General features: G+C 41.8%; 1 protein-coding gene across 18 annotated transcripts in view; it reads left to right on the top strand.

Annotated features, from left to right (window-relative positions):
• Positions 1 to 6,609: 6,609 nt before the first annotated feature.
• Positions 6,610 to 26,559, top strand: part of ABI1 (abl interactor 1) — a 111,953-nt gene continuing 92,003 nt past the window's right edge. For 8 of the 18 annotated variants that reach the window (XM_003821413.5, XM_003821415.5, XM_008974879.4 and 5 more), the window contains exon 1: positions 6,736 to 7,044. In XM_003821413.5, coding sequence (XP_003821461.1) covers positions 6,928 to 7,044 — 117 coding nt within the window. In that variant the 5' untranslated portion in view covers positions 6,736 to 6,927. Of the gene's footprint in view, positions 7,045 to 26,559 lie in introns of all 18 variants that reach the window. The other 10 variants (XM_055092508.2, XM_003821416.5, XM_008974880.4 and 7 more) reach the window with 5 other exon arrangements.

The following is a 26,559-nucleotide window of genomic DNA, read 5'->3' as shown; positions in this document are numbered from 1 at the left end:
GGGCAGATCACTAGGTCAGGACCTCGAGACCAGCCTGGCCAACATGGTGAAACCCCATCTCTACTAAAAATACAAAAAATTAGCTGGACGTGGTGGCAGTCACCTGTAATCCCAGCTACTTGGGTGGCTGAGGCAGGAGCATCGCTTGAACCTGGGAGGTGGAGTTTGCAGTGAGCCAAGACCATGCCACTGCACTCCAGCCTGGACAACAGAGCAAGACTCCATCTCAAAAAAAAAACAAAAACAAAAACAAAAAACCACAGCTGGGCACGGTGACTCATGCCTGTAATCCCAGCACTTTGGGAGGCCGAGGTGGGTGGATCACTTGAGATCAGGAGTTTGAGACCAGCCTGGCCAACATGGTGAAACCCCGTCTCTACCAAAAAATACAAAAACTAGCTGGTCGTGGTGGCATGTGGCTGGAATCCCAGCTACTTGGGAGGCTGAGTCATGAGATTCACTTGAACTCGGGAGGTGGAGGTTGCAGTGAGCCAAGATCACGCCACTGCCCTCCAGCCTGGGCAACAGAGCAAGGCTCTGTCTCACCAAAAAAAAAAAAAAAAAGAAAAAAAAAAAGAAAAAGAAGCAAGGAGAGGAAATAATTGAGAGTTGTTGTAAAACCCTAGAATGTCAGTCAACTTACTGCTATGGACTGAATTGTGTCCATTCGAAATTCACATGTGGAAGTCCTAACCCCCAGTACCTTTAAAGATATGACTAAGATAAGGTCTTTAGGGTGGGGCCCTAATTCAATATAAGTGGTGTCCCTATAAGAAGAAGAAGAGACACCAAATATGTGGGTGCAGGTGAGGGCACAGCAAGAAGGCAACTATCTACAAGCCAAGAAGAGAGACTTCAGGGAAACCAACCCTACCAACTTCTTGATCTTAGGCCTCCAGCCTCCAAAGCTGTGCGAAATAAATTTCTGTTGTTTAAGCCACCCAGTCTGTGATATTTTGTTATGGCAGCCCTAGTAGAGTAATGTACTCCTCCCTACCCTGTTTTCACGGAGGAGGTGGTCATGTCACATAGTGGTGGTGGTGGTTGTGGCAGGTGCATGGGGTGGCAGGGGTTGGGGAGGCAGGCAGGTTTAGGGGGAAAACCTTGATTGCCTGACCCCTGGTTTCTTTCCACTAGTTCTCACTGCTGCTCTACATTCTTGTCTGTGGACCACTCACTTCCAATGTAATGTCCTAGGATGCCATATCATGAATTAACTTTGCAGGATTCTGAAGTTCTCTCAGTATGTGGTGTGCTAGATAATAAGATCAGCAATTATGTACCAAAATCATCCAAATTATGATTTTGCCTGGAACATCTCTTAATTCTTCCGAAATAAGTCTTTATGATCGTCAGTGATCTGCTATTTCTGAGTGAGATACATGAAATTTCAATTTCTCTTCATGCATATGTGCCGAATTTTCAGTTACACACAGTTTTTCATGACCAAATTGATTAGTCTGACTAGACATCCATGAAATGAAATGTGCAAGGTCTGATTTAGCCCTAGGAATACATCATTAGGTTACAGCCACTGTTTTTCCTTATTCTGTTGGGATTTCTTTGAAAGGCATTTCATTATAATTTATTTGCACAAAATCCACAGAAAAATACTAACTCAATGAAGAATATAATAGGTGCACATTATGGGAGAGAAGTTAGACTTAAAAAGTTAGCATGATGCCCTTAATTCAGTGTCACAGTGTCTACCTGCAATTCTTTTTTTTTTTTTTTTTTTTTTTGAGATGGAGTCTCGCTCTTGTTGCCCAGGCTAGAGTGCAATGGCGTGATCTCAGCTCACTGCAACCTCCGTCTCCCAGTTCAAGTGATTCTCTTGCCTCAGCCTCCTGAGTAGCTGGGATTACAGGCACCTGGCACCATGCCCGGCTAATTTTTGTATTTTTAGTAGAGACAGGGTTTCACCATGTTGGCCAGGCTGGTCTCAACTTCCTGACCTCAGGTGATCCGCCTGCCTTGGCCTCCCAAAGTGCTGGGATTACAGGCGTGAGCCACCGCACCCAGCCCTACCTGCAATTCTTAATGTTAACTCTTGAACTTTCACTCACTTATACTTTTCATCATACATCAAATCCAACAAAAATACGTAGTTTTTCCCTTTTTATTATTCGAAGCAAGGAATTGTTTCCCTGCTTGCATTTTCTTTGTCCAGTTTCATTGAGATATACTTTATTTATTTATTCTGAGACAGGATCTTGCTTTGTCACCCAGACTTGAGTGAAGGGTCACCATCATAGCTCACTGCAACCTCAGCCTCCTGGGCTTCTCCTGCTTTAGCCTTCCGAATAGCTAGGGATGCCACCATGCCCGGCTCAGAGGTATAATTTAGTTGCAATAAAAGGCACAGATTTTTTTTTTTTTTTTTTAGATGGAGTCTCACTCTGTAGTCCAGGCTGGAGTCCAGTGGCATGATCTTGGCTCACTGCAACCTCCGCCTCCCAGGTTCAAGTGATTCTCTTGCCTCAGCCACCTGAGTAGCTGGGATTACAGGTGTGCGCCACCACACCCGGCTAATTTTTGTATTTTTAATAGAGACGGGGTTTCACCACATTGGCCAGGCTGGTCTTGAACTCATGACTTCATGTGACCCACATGCCTGGGCCTCCCAAAGTGCTGGGATTACCAGCATGAGCCACCACGCCTGGCAAAAGGCACAGATTTTAAGTGTGCAATTCAATGTGATTTGACAAATGTATGTAGTTATGTAGCCCCCAGTACAGTGATGATATTGAACATTTCCTTTACCTCTAAAAGTTCACTTGCATCCCTTTGGTGTCACCCCACCACTACTCCAGCCTTTGGCAAAGTCTGATCTGATTTCTATCACTGTAATTTTGCCTTTTCTAAAATTTCTTAGAAGAGGAATCATACAGTAGGTTATTTTTTAATTTTATTTTTTAGTTTTATTTTTTTCTGAGACAGAGTTTTGCTCTCGTTTCCCAGGCTGGAGTGCAACGGCTCAATCTTGGCTCACCACAACCTCCACCTCGTGTGTTCAAGCAATTCTCCTGCCTCAGCCTCCCAAGTAGCTGGGACTACAGGTGCGTGCCACCACACCCAGCTAATTTTGTGTTTTTAGTAGAGACAGGGTTTCTCCATGTTGGTCAGGCTGGTCATGAACTCCCAACCTCAGGTGATCTGCCCGCCTCAGCCTCCCGAAGTGCTGGGATTACAGGTGTGAGCCACCGTGCCGTTTTTTTTTTTGTTTGCTTGCTTGCTTTTTTTGAGATAAGAATCTCCCGCTGTCCCCCAGGCTGGACTGCAGTGGCGTGATCTCAGCTCACTGCAACCTCTGCCTCTTGGGTTCAAGCAATTCTCCTGCCTCAGCTGCCTAAGTACCACGCCCGGCTAATTTTTGTATTTTATTTTTAGTAGAGATAGGGTTTCCCCGTGTTGGCCAGGCTGGTGTCGAACTTCTGGCCTCAAGTGGTCGGCCCACATTGACCTCCCAAAGTGCTGGGATTACAGATATGAGCCACTGTGCCCAGTCCGTGCCTGGCTACTTGAAAAAAATATACATTTTGTAGAGAGAGCCTGTTGCTCAGACTGGTCTCAAACTCCTAGGCTCAAGTGATCCTCCTGGTTCAGCCTCCCAAAATGCTGGGATTACAGGTGTGAGCCACTGTGCCCAGCCTTTTGGCTTGTTTTAAAAAACTGGTTTGTCATCTTATTACTGAACTGTAAGAGTTGTTTATATATTAGGGTACAACTCCTTTATCAAGATATTTGTTTTGCAGATATTTTCTCCCAGGTTTTGGTTTTCCTTGTCTTCCTTCTTTCTTTTTCTCCTCCTCCTCCTCCTCCCCCCGCTCCCTCTCTCCCTCCTCCTTCTTCTTTTCTCCTCCTCCTCCTTCTTCTCCCTTCTCCTCCTTCTCCTTTTTCTTCCTCCTCCTCCTCCCCCTGCTCTTCCACCCCTTTCTCCTCCCCTTCCTCTTACTCCTGTTCCTCCTGCTCCTGTTCCTCCTCACCTTTAAGGCATGAGGGATAAGTTCTTTTAGTGAACTTTACATGAGCCACAAATATTTGTACAAGTTTGCACTGTCCACTGGATTTTGGAAAGATCACTGTATTAGTCCATTCTAGCACTGCTATAAAGAACTATCTGAGACTGGGTAATTCATAAAGAAAAGAGGTTTAATTGGTTCCTGGCTCTGAAGGCTGTACCAGAAGCATAGCTGCTTCTGCTTCTGGGAGGCTTCAGGAAGCTTCCAAAATGGCAGGAAGGCAAAGGGGAAGAGAAATGTCTCATGTGGCAGGAGGGGAGCAGGAGGCAGGCGGGGAGGTGTCATATACATTTATTTCATTTTTTAGACATGGTTTCCTTCTGTCACCCAGGCTAGAGTGCAGTGCTGTGATCTTGGCTCACTGCAATCTGTGCCTTCCAGGCTCAAGCAATCCTCCTACTTCAGCCTCCCAAGTAGCTGAGTCTACAGGTGCTCACTACCACACCTGGCTAATTTTTCGTGTTTTTTGTAGAGACGGGTTTTTGCCATGTTGCTCGGGGTGGTCTGGAACTCAAGCGGGAGTAGTTCGTCATGTTGGTCTCCCATTTTGGGAGTCAAGTGGATTCTCCCACCTTGGTCTCCCAAAGTGCTGGGATTACAGGCACAAGCCACTGCACTGGGCTGTCATACACTTTTAAATGACCAGATCTCAGGAGAACTCACTCGAGATCATAAGGAGAGTTCCAACAGGATGCTGCATAACCATTCGTGAGAAATCTGCTCCGTGATCCACTCCCCCTTCCCCCAGGTCCCAACTCCAACATTAGGGATTACAATTCAACATGAGATTTGGCAGGGATGCAGATCCAAACCATATCAATCAGTAACCTAGGAAACTTGACGGCATTTTCAGTGCCCTCAGCTAAACTCCTTAACCTATCTAAGCTTAAATTTCCTTATTTGATAAGGAAGGAAAATAATGTTTATATTATCTATCTCTCAGAGTTGTGAGAAGAAATCTGACAGTACTTTTTATTTGTATTTATCATCATCATCATTATTCATTCATTGCTCAACTGCATGGACAGTACGTTGAAAATAGTAAATTAGTATCACCTCCCTACTCACTTCCCCAATGTTGTTGAAATGTGTCAATATTTGAATATATACAAACTGAGTGATTTCTACAGTTAAACCTCAAGTAGAGACCAAGATCAATAATACATTAAATTTTAATAACTTGGATTAAGTCGTGTTTGGGTTAACGATAAATATCAAAAGATAACTATTACACCTATTCCAGATAATAAATGTATTACTTTCCATAATATCTGGAATAGGTATAATAGTTATCTTTTGATAGAATCCTTGATGGAGAATCTGGTGGCAAGGGGAAGTTAACGTTTTTAGTAGGAAACTGAGTTTTTCCTTTCAGAGGTCGAAGAGGGAAACTGGTTCCCTGGGGCCCTGAATAAGGCCCCAGTAAAGGCAATATTCAATAAATACCTGGTGCTGGCAATTTTTAATTTGGTTGAGTGATGTTTTTACTCCTAGTTATTTTGATTCTAAATGACTTTATGGAGATACATGAACATATGGATTTTACAATGATCTTTAGTTTCCTCTTCGGCATTTGGACAACACTTTTCATAGCTGATTATATCTGAAGCATTTAATGTTCCTGTTGAAGTGAAGAGCTTGAAATATAGGGCCTTTTGAGACTATTCCAAAGCAGGTGATAAAAACAAAACAAAACAAAAATCCAGGAGCAAAAAACGAAGGATCAGGGTGGGTGGCTCATGATTGTAATCCTAGCAGTTTGGGAGGTTGAAGCAGAAGGATTGCTTGAGGCCAGGGGTTCGAGACGAGCGAGGGCAACATAATTCGATCCCTGTCGCTATAAAAAATTAAAAAGCTCAGCCAGGTGTAGTGACCGACGCTTGTAGTCCCAGTTACTCTGGAGGCTGAGGCAGGAGGATCGCTTGACTTTAGGAGGTCTAGGCTGCAGAGACCCATGATTGTGCCCCTGTACTCCAGATTGGGTAACAGTGAGATCCTGTCTCAAACAAGCAAACAACTCCCACCCTAAAAAAACGTGCACATGACCTTAAAAGTGTAGGAAGATTACATGATAAGGAGAGTCAGAGAAAAGAGAAATTAGGACAGGAAAGCACTACAAGCTATGTATGTTTATTTTATAATTGAGTCTTTAAGGGTACGGAGTATTCGTACTCAACTTGTACCCCCAGTGTCTAGTACGCTGCTTGGTAAACAGCTGGCAATCAAGAAATGTTTGCTAAATTTTAAATGAATTGATGGGGGCGGAACTTCAGAAAGTAAAGCCTGACTCGCGTTATTTCTAAGAAGGCAGAGGAAGTAAAAATCTAGTTTTCCGTACTCTGTCCCCTTTTTAATCCTTCTCTGAATGGGTGTCCCTGATTCACTGACATTTCCTAATTAACCAAGTTCTGCCAAGTTTCACATGAAACTTGGGGAACCGATTTCATTCCCCCAGAATCACCCTGTGGCGCCACCTTCCGCAGCTGTGAGGAAACTCCGGACTTCCCCCCAACACCGCCCCCTCCCTCCACCCTCCGTCTCCGCTTTCTGCGCTCTGCCGCGTTGGTTTTCGGAGGTGTCTGGGCGCATGCGCTTTGGACGGGCAGCCTAGCCTAGGAGAGACTACAATTCCCAGAAGACAGTGCGAAAGAAAAAAAAAATCCCGCGGTCCGTGGGGGTGGGAGAAATAAACGCTCGCGAGAGAACGAGGTTCAGGCGGCTGCACGAAGTGGGTGGAGGGGGGCCGGAGAGAGTGAGGAGGAAGGGGAGGAGGTGCCGTCCCACAATACCAGGCGGGAGGGCGGGTAGGCGGTTTGTATCCGGGCTGTGAGGTGCTCGGAGCCTCGGCGGACCTTGCTGCCTCTGTCTCTTTAACGCGAGAGGAAGCGATGCAGAGGGGTGGAAAATGGCAGAGCTGCAGATGTTACTAGAGGAGGAGATCCCGTCTGGCAAGAGGGCGCTGATCGAGAGTTACCAGAACCTGACTCGGGTGGCAGACTACTGTGAAAACAACTACATACAGGTGAGGCGCTCTGGCGGCCGGCGGGCGCTGGCGGGGTCGAGGACCCGCCGGAGTGACCAGCCCACTGGGCGGGGTGGGGAACTGCCCTGACCTCAGCGGCTGCCACCAACCCGAGCCCCTACCGCAGCCCCAACCCCAGCCCCAACCGGGGACAGAGCGAGTGGCCGGGCTGAGGGAGTCGGGCTGCGATACAGGAAGTGGCTGTGGTGGTGGAAACCGATAGAAGGGGAGAGAGAAAATGGGCGAGGGAGCCGGGAGCCCGCCGCTGCCGCAGCCCGGCGCCCCCCTCGCGTCCGCTTCCCCCAGGGCCCGGCCACCGGGGTCGCGCGCCCCCCAGGTAGCCTCCAGTCCGCAGGGCTGGCGTCCCGGAATACCCCCGAGCTGCCGCCGCGCCGCCTCTCTGCGCCTGGAGAGGAGGTCCAGGACGGGAGAGGGGAGAGGAGAGGGCAGGGACGAGGCTGAAGCCGCAGAAGGGAGAGGACCAGCGGGGTGTGTGTTGTGTGTCGGCGGAGGGTGGGGTGGGGGCGATTATGTCAGTTTCAGCCCCCAGAGGGTGTGTCTTTTATTTATTTATTTATTTTTTAAAAAATTTGTCATGAGTCACATTACACCGACCTCCCGGAGGAGAGGAGGAAGCGGGTGTGGGGAGTGAGGGAGGGCGTTTGAGAGAAGTTCATCTTAAAATTCCCTTAATTGAGGGTTTGTAAATCTGTCTGCTTGTCCATTTTCAAGTCGGGTTTTTTTATTTTTTTCCCCCTCTCATCGTTTTCACTTCCGCCCCACCATAATGTATTCTAAGAGGTTGTTAGGGCTGCTATCATTAATTATCAAACACGAATTGTTCTTAACTCCTTGGAAAAACGGCTTACCCTCCCTTCTCCCAAAAGTTCTTGAGCTGTAGGCTTCATAAGTAACTTAAAATAGACTGGTGTCATCGCCGGTTGCTTATTTTCTGAGGTTTCTCTCTTAACAAGCTAAGTAAATGTATAGTATGTGAATCCAAATACAGAAACGAACAGAGGTAGCCTCTGAACTACAACGTAAAAATATCTGTTACTGGAAATTAGAAAACTCTTGGGACTTTGTGACAGATGCTTGTTTGTTCGTTTCTCTTTGGATGATTGGAAGTGAATTGTGTGTGGTAGTTTGTTTTGAAGATCTTTAACTATGTAAACCAACAGTTTGCGCTAGAAACAAAGTAGCACAGTCCTTTGTATAAATATAAAGGCACCAGGAATGCTCTTGCTTTTGGTAAGGCAAGGCCAAAACGTGCTTTGGAAGGTTAGGGTTATTGCAATTCAGAACTAAATTGTTTATAGAAATGTCTCCCATGTGATTATAATTTTTAAGAACCGATGTTTCTGTGTTGGCAAATGCTTCCCCTCTTTATTTTTAGAGGGAGATGCTGTTTTCAGAATGTTTTGAATATTTCTCAGTTTTCATGTTAGTAACATTGTATCTTCAGTAGCACTACTCGGAATTTATCTTCACAATTTTTTTTTCAAGCTTTTACTTTAGGAATTCTCCTGATAAGTGAACTTGTTGAATGCCTGCCACATCTACTGTATCACTTTGTGCAAACTTTATATTTAGCCCTTCGAAAAACTTTTTAAAATCTAGTAGAGATGTGGATATGGTTTGCAAATATAAAAGTGATCTCGTAGTTTATCGATATTAAAAATAGGCAACTTTTATTCAACTTAACATGAAAAGCCTTGAAATTGAGGAGAACCTTAATTTGCTGAAAGTTTTAAAGATTTTTGAAAGCCAAAAGGAGAGCACAGTAAGTTTAATTTCTCCCTTTCCAGAAAAGTTATGTGTTCTCTGTAGAAGTCAGTAGATAAGTGCTTCATACAGGGGTGGCTCCTTTTTGTTTTGCATGTTGGGAAATCTGACAAGTATATAGTGTGGTAACTATGTGTTGGCAACTGTTAGTAACTGTAAACGTGTTTTAACCTGTCTGTGTACTATTACTTTTTCAGGTAGTTGTATGTTGTAATGCTTTTTTTTTTTTACCCCTCTCTGACCCCTTTCCTTTACTCCTCTTGCTACAATCATGTAACTTTGAAGCACTTTAAAACTTCATTGCTAATATCTCTAAGTCATGTTATTTTTCATACAGTCTCTCACTTTATAAAATGTTAGTGCCACGGTGCACGAATAGAGCCACAGTCAGTGGCCCCGTTTTTTTTTTTTTTTTTTTCTTTTTTTGTGGGGGCGGGGTGGGGTATAATCCTAAATCTGACACCAGTGAGGTGTTTTGTTCATATTGGAAAAAAAAAAAAAAAGAATTCACGCAAAGCAATGATTATCTAAATACCTTAGTAGCCTTTATACGTTGGGCTGCATGATCCAGGCCACTAGTTGCCTCCCTAAGGGACTCAGGGTCAGGCTCAGAAAGTGATGTGGAAGTTGATGTGGTAGGTGGTGCTGCTGACTTTGGTGCTAAGAATGGGGAATGAATAATGTTAGAAATATCCATTAGGGTGTCTGTTGAGGTCTTTCTGTATCCTTCCTGTGACCTGATTGGGTTATTTATAACTAATACTCTTCCTAAATATATATCTCTTCTCAGTGAAAGTATGCAGTTCACGTGTGCTTTGAGAATTTTTAAATAAGGTGAGCTAAGTTATTGCTTGGGTGATTTTTGTTCTGAGATTCACTTTTCATTTCGTTTTTCTACAGTTTGAAAGTGCAGTCCAGTTTAGCTAAGGTGTGTAGCTGAGAAACGCTTTTGGCTGTGGTGCATTTAAGTTCTTGCGGCAGTTTATTAGTTCTTTGGTTCTGTTGACTTTTAACTAGTAGGTTGTATTATTAATAGCAAAACATCTGAAAAGATTCTACTACATTAAAAAGGACAGTTTTTTTTCTTTCTTTCTTTTTTTTTTTTTTTTTTGAGACAGAGACTTGCTCTGTCACCCAGGCTGGAGTGCAGTGGTGTGTGAACACCATTCACTGCAGCCTTGACCTCCTGGGCTCAAGCAATCCTCCCACCTCAGCCTCCCATGTAGCTGAGACCACAGGTATATGCAAGGACAGGGTTTTTAACAGTTGCCATGGGGTAAATAATACTAAAAATAGAAAGTTTTTTGTTTTTTTTTTTTTTGAAACACAGTCTTGCTCTGTTGCTCAGGCTGGAGTGCAGTGATGCCATCATGGCTTACTGCAGCCTCAACCTCCTGGGCTCTGGAGATCCTCCCACCTCAGCCCCCCCAGGTAGCTGGGACTACAGGTGCGCACCACCACTCCCAGCTAATTTCTGTATTTGTTTTGTAGAGATGGGGTTTTGCCATGTTGCCTAGGCTGGTCTCAAACTCCTGGGCTCAAGCAGTCTGCCTGCCTTGGCCTCCCAGTGTGCCAGTATTACAGACATAGGCCACTGCACCTTGCCAGAAAGTGTTTTTTTTTTTTTTTTTTTTTGAGATGGAGTCTCGCTCTATTGCCTGGCCTGGAGTGCAATGGTGCGATCTTGGCTCACTGCAACCTCCACCTCCTGGGTTCAAGCGATTCTCCTGCCTCAGCCTCTCAAGTAGCTGGGATTATAGGTGCCCACCACCACGCTTGGCTAATTTTTTGTGTTTTTAGCAGAAGCAGGGTTTCATCATGTTGGCCAGGCTGGTCTTGAACTCCTGACCTTAGGTGATCTGCCCTCCTCGGCCTCCCAAAGTGTTGGGATTATAGGTGTGAGCCACCATGCCTGGCTGAAAGTGTTTTTATATAGTCATTTATGTAGACATACAGAAGAGACTTTTCCATATTCCTTTAATATGACCAGATTGAATTTTTCATGCCAAGGACAGTGCTTAATTTGAACACACATGTTTAGCCAGTTCTCTGTGCTCTACCTTAGAGTTAGTTCATACTGCCTTTGTTATGGGAACTATTCTGGGAAATAGGAAGGAAAGCCGAGTGAAAAGGAGTAGAAACTGCTTAAGAAGGTTTGTCAGGATGCAGATTGGTAGGTTGGGGGTAAGGACAGAAAAGTCTTCATACAGCTTAACTTTAAAATTTAATTTTATTTTTTGTCTGGATTTCTACCAGGAGCTTTATTTGGGTTAACAAGTATGTTCTAAAGCCTAGGAGTATGAAGGGGATATCATCCCAGTATGTTACTGTGAGCTACTCACTTCAGCTTGCTTTCCTCCTCCTGTGACATTTGCTTCATTAGCACATTTGATCTCAGAAGGTGGGTAATTTTTGAGCAGGATCCGTTTGAAGTAGGTAAAAGCTAACATTTCTGATACTGTACACTTTATGCTAGTTTACAAACTGTGTCAGTTTTTTTTTTTTTTTTTTTTGAGTAACAGATGGACAGTTAGAGGTTCCGAGGTATTAAATACCCAACCTAAAGTTCAGTAGCTTGTATGAGGTGGGGCCTGGAATCAAACCCAGATTTTCTCGATTCCAAATCCCAAATTCCATCTAATTAATCCTGAATGGGTTTTTTTTTTTTTCTTTAGACAGAGCCTTACTCTGTCACCCAGGCTGGAGTGCAGTGGCATGATCTCAGCTCGCTGCAACCTGCAAGCAATTCTCCTGCCTCAGCCTCCTGAGTAGCTGGGAATACAGGTGCATGCCACTGCACCCAGCTAATTTTTGCATTTTTAGTAGAGACAGGGTCTCACCATGTTGGCCAGGCTGATCTCAAACTCCTGGCCTCAGGTGATCCACTGTCCTCAGTCTCCCATGGAGTTGGGATTACAGGTGTGAGCCACCATGCCCAGCCCAGAATGGGGTTTTTTTTTTTTTTGAGATGGAGTCTTGCTCTGTCGCCCAGGCTGGAGTGCGGTGGCACGATCTCAGCTCACTGCAATCTCCGCCTCCTGGGTTCAAGTGATTTTCCTGCCCCAGCCTCCCGAGTAGTTGAGATTACAGGTGCCCACCACCATGCCTGGCTAATTTTTGTATTTTTAGTAGAGACGGAGTTTCACCATGTTGGCCAGGCTGGTCTCAAACTCCTGACCTCGGGTGATCCACCCGCCTTGGCCTCCCAAAGTGCTGGGATTACAGGTGTGAGCCACCGCACCCGGCCCTAAACAGGGTTCTTATGGCAACATAGGGGATAAAAACAATGTGCGCAGAGGGTAATAGAGAAGGGTAGAGGGTAATATAATTGCCTCTATTTATTGAATACGTACTCCATTGCAGTCTCTGCTGGTTGGTTTTGTATTATCTTTAATCCTTACAAACTCGCCACGACAGACAGTGCTGTCTTACATATGAGGAAATTAGGACTCATAAAAGTTAAGTTTTGTTTAGTCATAGAGTTAGTAATTGGCAGTCAGGACTTCCTTCTGACTCTGGCAGACTCCATAGGCTGTGCTCTTTTCATATCATACTGTTTTCACATGAAAGAATCTAGAACTCAAAACTGGTTCAGGAATACCGTGGAATAAACAGAATAGACTGGTATTGGGCAAGCCTGGGAACCTAACAACTCTTTACCATTGTTTCCAGGTTGTGAATATAAGAAGAGATATGTTTGTAATTTAGGGACTTGCCTATATCACCAAAAGATGGTAACTTTGGCATTTGAAGTGTTCAACTACAGGTTTAGTATCCTTTATTCAAAATGCTTGGGACCAGAAATGTTTCAGATTTTTTTTTGAATTTTGGAATGTTTGCATTATATACTTACTGGTTGAGCCTCCCTAATCTGAAAATCTGAAATCCAGAATAGTCTAATGAGCATTTTTTTTTAGTGTCATGTTGATGCTCAAGAAGTTTTGGGTTTTGGATTTCCAGATTAGGGATACTGAACCTGTATAGGAATTACAGGCTAGCTTTTCACTGAGCTCCCTGGATCCTTTTTTCTTTTCCTGCATCCTTGCCTGTCTTTTTTCTATTGTTAGTCTGTGTTGCAATTGTGCTAAGAAATTTTGAAGAAGCATTTGTAGAGATTAACAAAAAATATGTGGAAATATTCTGGGTAGATGTGATTTCTATACAAACCAGGTTTGGGGAAAAACAGTCAAAGTGATTCAGGAGATGAGGATAGACTGGAATGGTTAGAATTCTTAGAATTGCACTTTGAAGTGTGAGTAAAACAGTGACTAGCAAAGTTAGAGATGTAGGTTGGAAATGTAAATGTATTTAACAGAAGGTTAGATAATTTTATGGAAGATCCTCAGTTAATTGTTAAATTGACCCATACCATGTCATTACATGTTTATTCATGCTGTTGTGTCAAGGTGATACAGGGCTGGGTAGAGCAGGATCTGACCTAGCATATCAGTTCTTTTTTTTTCTTTTCTTTCCTTTTTTTTTTTTCTTCTTTCACACCAAGTCTGTGAACCCAGCATATCAGTTCTTATGAAAGTCCATATCACATATATCAGTTCTTGCTAATACTCTCAAGGTGAATACTTGAGAGTATTTTTTTTAGGACTATATAATATTTGCAAATTTGTATTAAAACTAATGTCTTCTCTTTTTTCTTTTGTAGCTTTAATACTAATAACAGCTTTATATGTAGTACTTCTGACTAGTCCTGGTCTGTTTAGAACCTCAATTTTAGCATGCTTCTGTCTTTTGGAGAGTTTTCTTAGAAAATTATTGAAATAATCCGTTAGGATACTTTCAAATTTTTCTTGTGTGCTTCTGCTTTCTCCAGTTGATTCTGATAGCTCAGGAATGCTAATAGTCCTTGTGGAAAGGAGATATTTAGGCAATTGGGGATCTGCTGTGTGACCATTTACACTAACCTTATTTATATTCAGTGAAATTATGTCCTAAGAATTAAGACAGTTAACAGTCAAAAATATGTTAGCCAGAAAGGAAGAGTGTTCATATTGGGACAAGAGGTTGGATCAAACTCTAGGATATTGTGCAGATATAAATCTATAAAACCCATGAAAATAGTGTTGGCATGAAAAGTAGGGTAAAGGCTGGGCGTGGTGGCTCACACCTGTAATCCCAGCACTTTGGGAGGATGAGGCGGGCGGATCATGAGGTCAGAAGATCGAGACCATCCCGGCTAACATGGTGAAGCCCCGTCTCTACTAAAAATACAAAAACAAAGTTAGCTGGGTGTGGTGGCGGGCATCTGTAGTCCCAGCTACCCGGGAGGCTGAGGTGGCTGAATGGCGTGAACCCGGAGGCGGAGCTTGCAGTGAGCTGAGACTGTGCCACTGAACTCCAGCCTGGCAGCCTGGGTGACAGAGCGAGACTCCGTCTCAAAAAAAAAAAAAAAAAGAGTAAGGTAAAATTGATAGTTAATGCTAATTTTGAAGCATTTACAAAGTTTTGATTGGGAGGTTGTATATTTTTCCTAATATCATCTTGTGTTGATTGTAATATTTATTGAAATTATGGTTTGATTGTAGAAGAAATAATAGTCAAACCCCAGAACTACAAACTTTGTAGATCTTAATATTTACTAGGACATCATGTTAGAAAAAAGGGATTTTTTTTTAAAAAAAAGGGCATCGTTGAGAAATAAGACAATAGGAAAGTAGCAGTTATTGGATTTTTTTTTTTTTTTTTGAGACGGAGTCTCGCTCTGTCGCCCAGGCCGGAGTGCAGTGGTGTGATCTCGGCTCACTGCAAGCTCCGCCTCCCGGGTTCACGCCATCGATTTTGTTTTTAAAGGAAATAGTTGACTTGGTCATTTTAACAGTAAATATCCATCCCTTAGAATGGAGACTTGAGATTTGACTACTGTGTGTCAATCCAAATAAGTACTTTTAACTTTGGATCTACTAATTTTCTCCATTTACAAAATAAAACTTTCTCAGACATAGTTGGTAGTGAACCCGTGTTTATGAAGAAAATCTGTTAATGAGGGACCACACCCAGCTAATTTTTTGTAATTTTTGTAGAGATGGGATTTCGCCGTGTTGCCCGGGTTTGTCCTGAACTCCTGGACTCAAGTGATCCTCCTGCCTTGGCCTCCCGAAGTGTTGGGATTACAGGCGTGAGCCACCATGCCCGACCAGCAAAAACACATTTTTGAAAAACTTCAATTTACCTTTAATTCACTCATTTCCTGAATGCTTTATCATTAATTTTTATTAATAATTTCTACATTCTTTGACAAAATTGTATTTGGTACATTTTATTTTTCCTTCTATGGAAAGGCAAGTGTGGCACTTTTTCAGAACCCATGGGAAATTAATGCCCTCCACTTAAACATCAGAAATGTATATATTATATCATATAGAAAAAGATGTTTCCTACTACGTCAAATATTAGCAACTTAAGAGTTGTAACAACAGATGCTTATTTTATTTTATTTTTTTCAGACAGAGTTTTGCTCTTGTTGCCCAGGCTGGAGTATAATGGCACAATCTCTGCTCACCTCAACTTCTGCCTCCTGGGTTCAATCAATTCTCCTGCCTCGGCATCCCGAGTAGCTGGGATTACAGGGATGCGCCACCACGCCTGGCTAATTTTGTATTTTTAGTAGAGACAGGGTTTCTCCATGTTGGTCAGGCTGGTCTCGAACTCCCAACCTCAGGTGATCCACCCACCTCGGCCTCCCAAAATGTTGGGATTACAGGCGTGAGCCACTGTGCTCGGCCCAGATTCTTATTTTAATAAGGCAATATAGAGAAAAGAGTACATGGGTGCCATTTTATTTTTAATTTTTATGAGGGTTGGGGTCTCCTATGTTCCCCAGCTGTCCTCGTAATTCTGGGGTCAAGCGATCCTCCCATCTCAGCCTCCTGAGTAGCTGGGTCTACAGACTTTCCCCCCTAAGCCCCTCCCACCATGCTCAGCTCATGGGTGTCATTTTAAAATTTATTATTACTCAAAAGTGCGCCCTCAACATAGTTAGGCAATCCCACTAGATAACCTCGCCAGTTTGTTCTTCCACTTACCACAAACTATTTTAATTTTTTTCTCCCTTTTTGAAATCTGACCCTTTCCTTTCTTGTCTTTTGGTTCATAGAGAAAATAGACTTCATCATATAAGACCTATAATTTCTTACCACTGCATCTCCAAACCTGCTATCCTCGCTCACCCTATTCTACTCCTTTTTATAATGGAAGAGAGACATTCTTCCTCCTAGCTAAAGTCCTAACTGTGGGTCACATCCTGTCCTGCCTTTTTGTAAACCTTATGCTCCTGATAAGTTTATACCTCCTCTCTTTACTGAATTTGTGCTTTCACAATTGAAACATTTCAGATCTCTGTCGTACTTGAAAACTCTTTTGACTTCATATACTCATCTAGTAACTGACCTATCTCTCCTTTATGGATTAACTAGTTTTATTACACTATTGTCAGCTAGCTGCAGTGGCTCAAGTCTGTAATCCCAGTTACTTGGGAGGTTGAGGTGGGAGGATTGCTTGAGCCCAGGAGTTTGAGATCAGCTTGGGTAACAAAGCAAGACCCTGTCTCAAAAAAAAAAAAAAAAAAAAAAAAAAAAAAAAATTAGCTTAGTCTGTAGTCCCAGCTACTTGGCAGACTGAGGTGGGAGGATCACTTGAGCCCAGGAGTTTGAGGCTGCAGTGAGCTCTGGTTGCGCCACTGCACTCCAGCCTGGGCAACAGTGAAACCCTGTCTTTTAAAATAAAAACAAAAAACCAAGCATCTTCCTCCATCTCCCACTTTTCATTCACTCTTTAACCTGTTCTATTTCCACTGCTCTCTGAATGCTAATAACCTCCATGTTGCAAAATTCTTTCCCATTTTAGTTCTCATCGTGCTTTTTTTCTCTGCATCATTTTGCATGGTTGGTTTTTCCTACTTTTTTTGAGAAGTTAATCCTTTGGCTTCTCTGATAGACCTTTCTTTCATGCTTTTCCTATTACTCTCTGGCCCATTATTCTCTGTTACTATTAAGTATTAAAGTGGCTTCATTTGGGCTCTTTTCTACACATCTCACCTCAAGCTGTTTTATTTATTCCCATCTAAATCTCTAGATTAGATTTTTCTTCTGTTGAGGTTTAGATTCATATATCTAATAACCTACTTGACCCCTCTGCTTGTTTGAATCACAGGTGCCTCAGACATAAGATGCTAGCAACTGAACTCAACACCTTCCTCTAAACCTATTACTACCAACCACCCACTCACTGAAAACCTGGGCATCATTCTTTTCTTTTCTTTTTTTTTTTTTTGAGACGGAGTCTCACTCTGTTGCCCAGGCTGGAGTGCAATAGCGCGGTCTTGGCTCACTGCAACCTCTGCCTCCCAGGTTCAGGCAATTCTCCTGCCTTAGCCTCTTGAGTAGTTGGGACTACAGGCATGTGCCACCACACCTGGCTAATTTTTGTATTTTTAGTAAGGACAGGGTTTCACCGTGTTGGCCAGGCTGGTCTTGAACTGCTGACCTCGTGATCTGCCTGCCTTGGCCTCCCAAAGTGCTGGGATTACAGGCGTGAGCCACCACACCTGGCCGAGAACGTTTTTTAGGCGGGTTCTATCTGTTAGCATTTACTGTACTAAAACTAAAACTGAGCAGTTTAAAACATTCATTTAAAGGGATATCTAATGTGTTTATTATTAACATAAATAATGTTTTATGAAAAATGTAACCTTAGTTTTCCAAAACAAAAATGTTTAGGGCAAGAGTAACATTATTTTACATTATTGCATCTCAGTGAAAAATAAATGGCAACAAAATTCTTATATCTGCTTCTGCAGTTAATCTGTTCATTTTGTTTTGGTTGAAGTATATGAAGGAAATCTGTCCTCACGCAGTTGTGTAGTGGAAAAAGGGGGACTGTTGTAATAGGCTGTGCACATAATTGTGGATGATTTTCTTTGATACTACAACCAAACTTGGTAGATGGTAGTTTCTTAAAGGTTAGTTACAGTGTGGACTCTGAAACTATATCAATAAATATTTTATACTCCATTACTTTAAAATACATTGCATAGGCCATTTGGAAAATATTTTTCACTGAGTTATGCAGACCTTCTGAATGTTGACACATTTCATTATACAATGTGAAAAAATTGCAATCACTAATATTAACACAGATCTCACTAGAAGAATTTTCAAGTATTGCAAAGCTTGCAAGTTCACATTGATGGATTCAAGTTTTCCAAGATCCCAGTTTTTGCTTGAAAGCTCGAATTTTATTATTGGCAACAAATATTACCAGTTATTTTCCTTGAAGTATTAGGCTTACTTTATTCATTTTTAGGAAAATGTCTGCCAAATGCTCAAGTCTAAATAATCTTAGTTTACCTATCAGTTGTTTTTGAAGTAATAATGGTGTTCCATGAACAATTGGCTTATTCAGCTTGCAAATAAACTGCACAAGTGCTTTTTCCTAACAGGAGCCATCATACTTAGTACAGTACTTCCATTTTGTCATATACAATATTAAAAGACATTTTCTCAAGGGTCAAGATTTAATAGAATTAATAAATTTTCCTGCTTCATCAAGAACATTTTAAAGTGAAACCGGCTTTTTTAAACCTTTTTCTTTTTTTTCCTGTGGATGGTTGGCAGTAAAGAACACAATGAGTACTAGTATCGTCGGTGACATTGCCTTGATTACCTCTAAGAGGCTATTGTAATTTTATTTACCTTTGTTTTTGTACCTTCAATTCAAATGTCAACTCAGGAAAGAAAGCAAATAACATTAGTAGTATTATAAAAATAATTTTGACCTCGTGGACCCCCTGTAAAGGTCTTAGGAATCCTCAGGGGTCTGCAGAACACACTAGACAACATTTGGGATAGATGATTGGTTCAGTAGACTTAATACCTTCCTTTTGTGCTAATGGGAGTCTGAATTTTAAATATCATTGTATACTACTATGTATATTGAGCATCCCTGACTAATGTAGTTGCCATTAAAATAAAAAATGTAAAGTTTCTTATGGAGAAAGTCTTGGCCGGGCGTGGTGGCTCATGCTTGTAATCCCAGCACTTTGGGAGGCCAAGGTGAGTGGGTCACCTGAGGTCAGGAGTTCGAGACCAGCCTGGCCAACATGGTGAAATCCCATCTCTACTAAAAATACAAAAATTAGCTGGGCGTGGTGGCACATACCTGTAATCCCAGCTACTTGGGAGACTGAGGCAGGAGAATCACTGGAACCTGGGAGGCAGAGGTTGCAGTGAGCTGAGATGGTACCATTGCACTCCAGCCTGGGTGATAGAGCGAGACTCCGTCTCAAAAAAAAAAAAAAAAAGCCTCTTCTTATATTGCATACTGTGCTAATTATTTTGGTTCTTAATATTTGGGTCTTACTGCTCTGTACAATTCATCTTTCACTAGTACTGATTTTGAAACTGATTTGCTGCTAAAAGTTTCATAAATCTGTTATCTTCAAATTTCATGCCAAAAATTTAGTAATTTGTTGATATGAATTTATTTGATTCATAGGCGGTTGTTAAAATTAAATGATTTTTAGGAAGTAGTGAGAAATAATAATTTTAATTTTAAAATGATACAACAATCATTCATTTCTAATTTGAGTATGTTCCAAATTAGATGTGAAGAAATCTCTTGTTATTATCCATGGCATGTATCATTTTGGTACTAATATATTTACATCTTCTTCTTCTTCTTCTTTTTTTTTTTTTTTTTTTTGAGACAGGGTCTTGCTCTGTTGCCCAGGTTCTGGAGTGCAGTGGCACGATTACTGTTCACTACAGCCTTGAAATCCTGGGCTCAGGTCATCCTCCCACCTCAGCCTCCCAAATAGCTGGAATTACAGGTGTGCCACCGTGCCCAGCTAATTTTTTGGGTATTTTTTTATAGAGACAGGGTTTTGGCATGTGGTCCAGTCTGGTCTTGAACTCCTGAGCTCAAGCAATCCTCCTGACTCGGCCTCCCAACGTAGCAATCCTCCTGACTTGGCCTCCCAACATGTGAGCCTCCCAGGTGTGAGCCACCAGGTCTGGCCCAACATCTTAAAAAATAAGAATAACCCAACTGAAGTGGGAGAAAAGGACAAAAAACAGAGGGTACACTTTTTGTTTTAGTTGTTTCTCTGGCATTTTCCCCCTTTTATTATATACATTTTATGTTTTCCATGAAAAAAGGCTTTGCATTTATCTTTTCCTCTGTTAAATAATATCTCTTTTAAAAGGTTTGAGAAGCCTATTTTTTTTCAGTTCCATCTTCCCTTAAAATTAATAATAATCAAATTTTGCTTGTTTTTTTTAAAGACAGGGTCTCTCTCTGTTGCTCAGGCTGTAGTACAGTGGTGCGATCTCAGCTCACTGCAGCCTCAACCTCCTGGGCTCAAGCAATCCTCCCACCTCACCTCCCAAGTAGCTGGGACTACAGGTGTGCACCACCACGCTTGGCTAATTTTTGTTATTTTTTTGTTAAGGACAGGGTTTCACCATGTTTTCCAGGCTGGTCTTGAACTCCTGGGGTCAAGGGATCTGCCTACCTTGACCTCCCAAAGAGTTAAGATTACCGGCGTGAGCCACCATGCCTGGTCCTCAGAGTTTGCTTTGAATAGTGGGAAGACAAACTGGTGATAACTCTTATTCTTTTAGAATAATCAGATAATACCATAAAGATCCCAAAGAAAACTGGCAAAATTGTATAGGCTCCCAAGTTGGAACCACAGGAGTTCCAAAAGGAATGCACAGTAAAATGAAATATATTTATAATTATATGTATTGTGCTTCTTAGTATGACAGAGTATATTAGCTTGTCACATACTCAGTTATTCTGCGACTTTTTACACGTATTATGTGTCAGACTGTTTTGTCAATCAGATACAGTTTCTACCCTCAAGTGATTTATAGTTGGCCTCCTCCATTAATCAAATAACTCAAACTATAATAAATTACATCTAGGGAAGGTACATGTGACATGAAAGTATACATCAGGTGCTGCCACCTAGCTTGGTGTGTCATAGAAGTAATGTTGGAGTTGAGATCTGAAGGGTGAATATATGTTAACCGAGAACATTTGGGGGAAGGGAAAACAGTGTCTCTGTGGAGGGGAGAGCAGCATGTGTACAGGCTCAAAGGTGAGAGTGAAGGCAGAGTGATTTTGAACAAGTTACACACTTGTGTACTTCAGAGTAAACAGAGTCATCTGTGAAGAGGTAGGTAGGTACCAGATAAGGATTTTGATCTTTTTTTTTGTCTGAGGCTGATGAGAAGGCATTGAAAGTTTTAAGCAAGGCTGGGCGCAGTGGCTCCTGCCTGTAATCCCAGCACTTTGGGAGGCCAAGGTGGGCCCATCGCTTGAGGTCAGGAATTTGAGACCAGTCTGGCCAACATGGTGAAACCCCGTCTCTACTAAAAATACAAACATTAGCCAGACATGGTGGTGCTTGCCTGTAGTCCCAGCCACTCAGGAGGCTGAGGCAGGAGAATCACTTGAACCTGGGAGGCGGAGGTTGCAGCAAGCTGAGAGCGCGCCACTGCACTCCAGCCTGGGCAACAGAGCGAGACTCTGCCTCAAGAAAAAAAAAAAAAGAAAAGAGAAAGAAAGTTTTCAGCAATGGGATGATATAATTTTTACTTTTTATGAAGGTTACTCTTGTTTAGAGTGGAGAACAGATTGGAAGGAGGATTGACTACAGATTGGAAGGAGTTCAGAACAGATTGGAGGGTGGCTAGTCTAGAGGTGATGGTAGCAATTGGTGATGGTTTTTCTAAAATCTTTTTTTTTTTTTTTTGAGACAGAGTCTCGCTCTGTCGCCCAGACTGGAGTGCAGTGGTGTGATCTCAGCTCACTGCAACCTCTACCTCCCAGGTTCAAGCAAGTCTCTCTGCCTCAGCTTCAGTAGCTGGGATTACAGGTGCCCACCACCGTGCCTGGCTACTTTTTGTATTTTTTTGTAGAGACAGGGTTTCACTATGTTGGCCAGGCTGGTATTGTACTCCTGACCTCAGGTGCTCTGCCTGCCTCGGCCTCCCAAAGTGCTGGGATTACAGGCATGAGCCACTGTGCTTGTCCATTTTTTCTAAAATCTTCAGTGCCTGAACTCATCATGGTAGACTGTGACTCTTTATTATTTTTCTTTTCTAAAAAGAGGAGTATTTGAGGCTATTGGGATTTGTTGAACTGAAATAGAGAAAGATTCATTCAACAAATAGTTAATTGCCTACTCTATGGAAGACTGTCTGCTAGGTATTATGATGTGGTGGTATGATGTCTATATTATTATTATTATTTTTGAGACAGAGTTTCGCTCTTGTTGTCCAGGATGGAGTACGGTGGCACGATCTTGGTTCACTGCAACCTCCACCTCCCGGGTTCAAGTGATTTTCCTGTCTCAGCCTCCCAAGTAGCTGGGATTACAGGCACATGCTACCATACCCAGCTAGTATTTGTAGCTTTAGTAGAGATGGGGTTTCATCATATTGGTCAGGCTGGTCTCGAACTCCTGACCTCAGGTGATCCGCCCGCCTCAGCCTCCCAAAGTGCTGTGATTATAGGTGTGAGCCATCATGCCCTGCTTTGTGTCTATATTATTTATAAGCTATGTAGAAATCACTGAAAAGCCTTAAATCTAAGAAAAAGAAAATTGGTCTATAGTATGTATAGTTAAATGAGGAAATGTTCTGTATGGAAGAAAAATAATTGTTATTTTTGAAAGGGTTTTGATTTTAGTTTGGGCAGTCAGAAGTTTGCTTATGGAAAGAGAATATGTCAAGCAGCTTTTTTTTTTTTTTTTTAAAGCATTTAGGTAATATGTTCCTATAAAAGGGTCAATACAGTTGTATTAAAAGTCAAACCTAAAATGTCTCTTCTTCTTCTCCCCATACTGCTATTATCCTCTCCCCTCAAACTGTATGCTTGTTTTCTGCCTTTCCAGTTTTTGTACAAAGGATGTGCTTGGGAAGATTCATCTTACATTGGTACGGGATGGATTGGAGAAGGGAGAGACTGGATGGACAGTGACCAGTTAGAGGACTGTCACATTTGTCTCGCTGTAAAGAGTATTTCATGAATTGAGATAGCTGTAGTAAGATTGAAAAGGAAGATAAGAATCAGCAAGCCTTGGTGAAGGAGATATGGGTGGCTGCAGGAAAAGGAGAACCCAAAGAAGGCTTATTTAACCGGTATCTATTTTCCCCTAGCATAAAGCTAATGCGCCTACAGAAGGTAATTTGCAGTCACAGAAGTGAATCTATAGACCCCCTCTTTTTCAGCTGTTAGTACACAGTTGGTTTCTGACACTTTCCAGCTTTTACTCCTCCACAATTGAATTGATTGGCAGAGCAGTGGGTTGGAGAATAGGAATAAAGCTTGACTGCTAGCTGGCTGCGTGGGCAGAACAGGGAAGGGAAGGGGGAAGAGGAGAGGAAAGGGATTCCAGTTTCTCTGGCTATATACTGTTGTGGCATGAGGTGCATGTCTTTTGATGTTAATTTTGATGTTCTGTCATAACCTTCTGCATTACAGATTGTTGGTATTTTTATATGTGTAGTCTTTATAAATTTCAAATACATATGATGTGGGTTGAAAATGATCTCTTTTTGAAAGGAACTTTTAGAGAGAATTCTAAGGAACAGTAGTGTTTGGGGGTTCTCAGGCAAAGTTTCTCCTAAAGAATGAGTTTAGCCGAGTCATTAATTTAAAGAGTTGAGGGGAAGGGGGATTGGGAGGCAAGGGATATATATAGGTAGTAGGAACAGAAAGATAGCAAGGCATGTTTGGGAGAGCTGTGAGTAGTGTCAAGTGCCAGGGAAGGTGGAGGAGATGAAGTCTTAGTCAAAAACATGCTTGAACTGCTGTCACTAAACTGTAGAAGATCAGATCAGTGTTTCCCAGATTTGAAAATAGAAACTGTGTTTTAAATTTAACACTGGTAAGATGAAATTGTGCTTTTGCTATGTCCTGACATATTCTGTTCATTTGTCTAGACACGTTTGGCATAATCAACAGAAACCACTGGATGAGTGGTTAAATATAAGATAAATGAGTTATAGGTCTGAATCAATCACTTTTGTATGAGCTAATTGTCATAACTTGGGGACTGCTTGTATGAGTGGCTTTATTGTTAGTGTTTATTAATGTCTTGTGGTATATAGAACTATTTTTTTTTTAACTCAATTGGGTATTTCTTCCACCCATCCTACCTCTCCTACCTTGCCCCACTACCACAAAGAAGAAGAAGAAAGGCAGCATGGTACTATCTCTATGAAAATCCTGCCACTCTCATTTTTGCTTTTTGGGTGAGGAGGTACGGTGCTGCAAGGTGGGAAGAATGTGTGATATATTAATATTTACATCACTGAGGAGAATTGCAATACATTCCTTTTATAGTCACATGGAAGTTTTAGGAAAAGCTTTGCTTCTACATATATATATATATATATATATATATTTTTTTTTTTTTTTGAGATGGAGTCTTGCTATGTCATAAAGGCTGGAGTGTGGTGGCATGATCTCAGCTCACTACAACCTCCGCCTCCAAGGTTCAAGTGATTCTCCTGCCTCAGCCTCCCAAGTATCTGGGACTACAGGTGCATGCCACCACACCCCAGCTAATTTTGTATTTTTTAGTGGAGACAGGGTTTCACTGTGTTGGCCAGGCTGGTCTTGAACTCCTGACCTCAGGTGATCTGCCCACCTCATCCTTCCAGAGTGCTGGGATTACAGGTGTAAGCCACCATGCTGGACCCCACCAAGATATTTTGACCTATGGATACTATAAATCATATAATCTTTTTTCCTTTATGTGGATTCATGCAAAAGCCAGAGCCAAACTTGTGGCTCTAATTTATTATTTATTTATTTACTTTTTAAGATGGAGTCTTGCTCTGTCGCCCAGGCTGGAGCGCAGTGGCTGGATCTTGGTTCACTGCAGCCTCCTCCTCCCGGGTTCAAGCAGTTCTCCTGCCTCAGCTTCCCGAGTAGCTGGGACTATAGGTGCACACCACCATGCCCGGCTAATTTTTATATTTTTAGTAGAGGTGAGGTTTCACCATGTTGGCCAGGATGGTTTGATCTCCTGACCTTGTGATCCACCCTCCTCGGCCTCCTAAAGTGCTGGGATTACAGGCGTGAGCCACCGCGCCTAGCCTCTTGTGGCTCTAATTTATTATGTAGTACTCTGTGGTCTGTATATTAACGTCTTGCCTTTATCTTTTATATTATATGGTAAAACCCTGATTTTTGTAGTTTGAATTTTCTTGTTTAATTGTACACATTTTTGTACTGGTATATCAATAGCTAATGGCCTCTCCCCAGACCAATGAAATTGGCATCTTTTTAGGGGGAGAGGGTTAGATTGGGTCTCAGGCTCTGGAATTTTTTAAAAAGCTCACCAGATAGTGCTGGTGTCCAGCTAGAATTTTTTTTTTGGATTCCACACTAAAAGCTTAGGCCATAAAAGCAAAAATAAATAAATGGAATGACGTCAAACTGAAAAGCTTCTTCAAAACAAAGGAAACAATCAACAAAATGTAACAACCTATGGTCTGGGAAAACATATTTGCAAACCATTTATCTGATAAGGGATTAATATCTAAAATTCATGAAGAACTCATATAATTCAATAATAGAAAAATAATCTGATTAGAAAATGGGCAAAAGACTTGAACAGATGTTTTTTCAAAGAAGACATAAGGATGGCTGACAGGTATATGAAAAGGTACTCAACAGCATTAGCCATGCGGAAATGCAGATCAAAACCACTGTGGGCGTCACCTCACACCCCTTAGGGTGGCTGTCATAAAAAGTGAAGTGATAACAAATGTTGGCGAGGGTGTGGAGAAAATGGACCCCTTGTACACTGTTGGTGGGAGTGTGGATTGGTACAGCCATGATGGAAAATAGTATGGAGGTTGCTAAAGAAATGAAAAATAGAAGTACTGTATGACCCAGCAATTCCTTATCTGGGCATATACCTAAAGGAAGTGAAATCATCTTATAAAGATATCTGCACTCCCATGTTCATTGCAGTGTTATTTACATTAGCCAAGCTGTGGAAACAACCCGAATGTCCACTGATAGATGAATGGATAAAGAACATGTGATATGCATATATAATGGAATATTATTCAGCCTTAAAATGCAGATACTGCCATTTGCCACAACATGGATAACCTGGAGGCAGTATGCTGAGTGAAATAAGCCAGACACAGGAAGAAAAATATTGCATGATCTCATATGTGGAATCTTTAAAAAAATTTAAAAAAAGAGTCAAATATACAGAGTGAATAAAAGAGTGGGTTACCAGGAGCAAGTGGGTGGGGAATGGGAAATGTAGGTGAGGGGTAAGAAAATAGCAAGTATGTAGGATGAAAGAGCCTAGAGATCTAATGTGTAACATGTAGCTAATAAGAGGACTGTAGCTAATAAAATTGTACTATATTTGGAATTCCTGCTAAATGAATAGATTTTTAGCTGTTCTTGCCACAAAAACAAACCAAAAAAAAAAAAAAGGTAACTATGTGGGTTGATATATATGTTAATTTGCTTCACTGCAGTAACCATTTTGCTTTCTATATGAATCCTATAACATCATGTTGTATGCTTTAAATATATACAATAAAATTTATTTAAAAAATGAAATAAAATATATGGTTGATATAAAAAGAATAAAAGCTCACCAGATAGTGCTGATGTCCACCTAGAGTTGAGAATCACTTTTCTAGAGCAAGAGTGGGCAGGTGTTTCCTG

This window comes from Pan paniscus, chromosome 8 (assembly GCF_029289425.2).
Source record: "Pan paniscus chromosome 8, NHGRI_mPanPan1-v2.0_pri, whole genome shotgun sequence".
NCBI classification, from domain to species: domain Eukaryota; kingdom Metazoa; phylum Chordata; class Mammalia; order Primates; family Hominidae; genus Pan; species Pan paniscus.
The sequence above is the reverse complement of the archived record's forward strand: the minus strand, read 5'-3'. Positions and strand labels throughout refer to the sequence as shown.